At 59.1% G+C, this 425-nt stretch overlaps 1 protein-coding gene across 1 annotated transcript in view; it reads left to right on the top strand.

Moving 5' to 3' along the window:
- The first annotated feature begins 231 nt into the window (after positions 1 to 231).
- The window catches only part of CFAP77 (cilia and flagella associated protein 77), a 35,196-nt gene continuing 35,002 nt past the window's right edge, over positions 232 to 425 (top strand). The window contains exon 1 of the mRNA XM_055089388.1: positions 232 to 259. Coding sequence (XP_054945363.1) covers positions 232 to 259 — 28 coding nt within the window. The remainder of the gene's footprint in view (positions 260 to 425) is intronic.

Below are 425 nucleotides of genomic sequence, written 5' to 3'. Positions count from 1 at the left end.
ATGGGGGGAATGATGTGGTTGATAATAGAGCAATTTCATCCCGACAAACCCCTTCTGGAGGGTTAAGGAGTTGACCAGAGACCCAAAGAGTGAGAATGGCGGTCCAGCCGCCAGGGGGGTGACAGTGGGCCTTGTCACCGCATCCCCACCCTCAGGTGACATCCAAGGAGGCAGCTCCAGTGACGATGATTTGCGCCATCCCCAGTAGGAATGAAGGGTTAGGGAGGAAAGATGCCCCCTCCCTCAAGGGTGGCCCCAGGTGAGTCTCCGTGAACCGGGTCTTTCCGTCCATCTGCAAGGTACATCATTTCCAGCTCTAGGTCGCCAGATCTGGGCTGGACCCCAAATACAGCTGCGCAGTGCAGGGGCTGTGCCGCCCCTCTCTCCTGCTGCACAAGGCACGTCCTCCCTCCAGGCCTCGGTCC

The sequence above is a fragment of the Physeter macrocephalus genome, chromosome 13, assembly GCF_002837175.3.
Source record: "Physeter macrocephalus isolate SW-GA chromosome 13, ASM283717v5, whole genome shotgun sequence".
Classification (NCBI taxonomy): domain Eukaryota; kingdom Metazoa; phylum Chordata; class Mammalia; order Artiodactyla; family Physeteridae; genus Physeter; species Physeter macrocephalus.
This window is presented reverse-complemented; position numbering and strand designations above follow the sequence as displayed.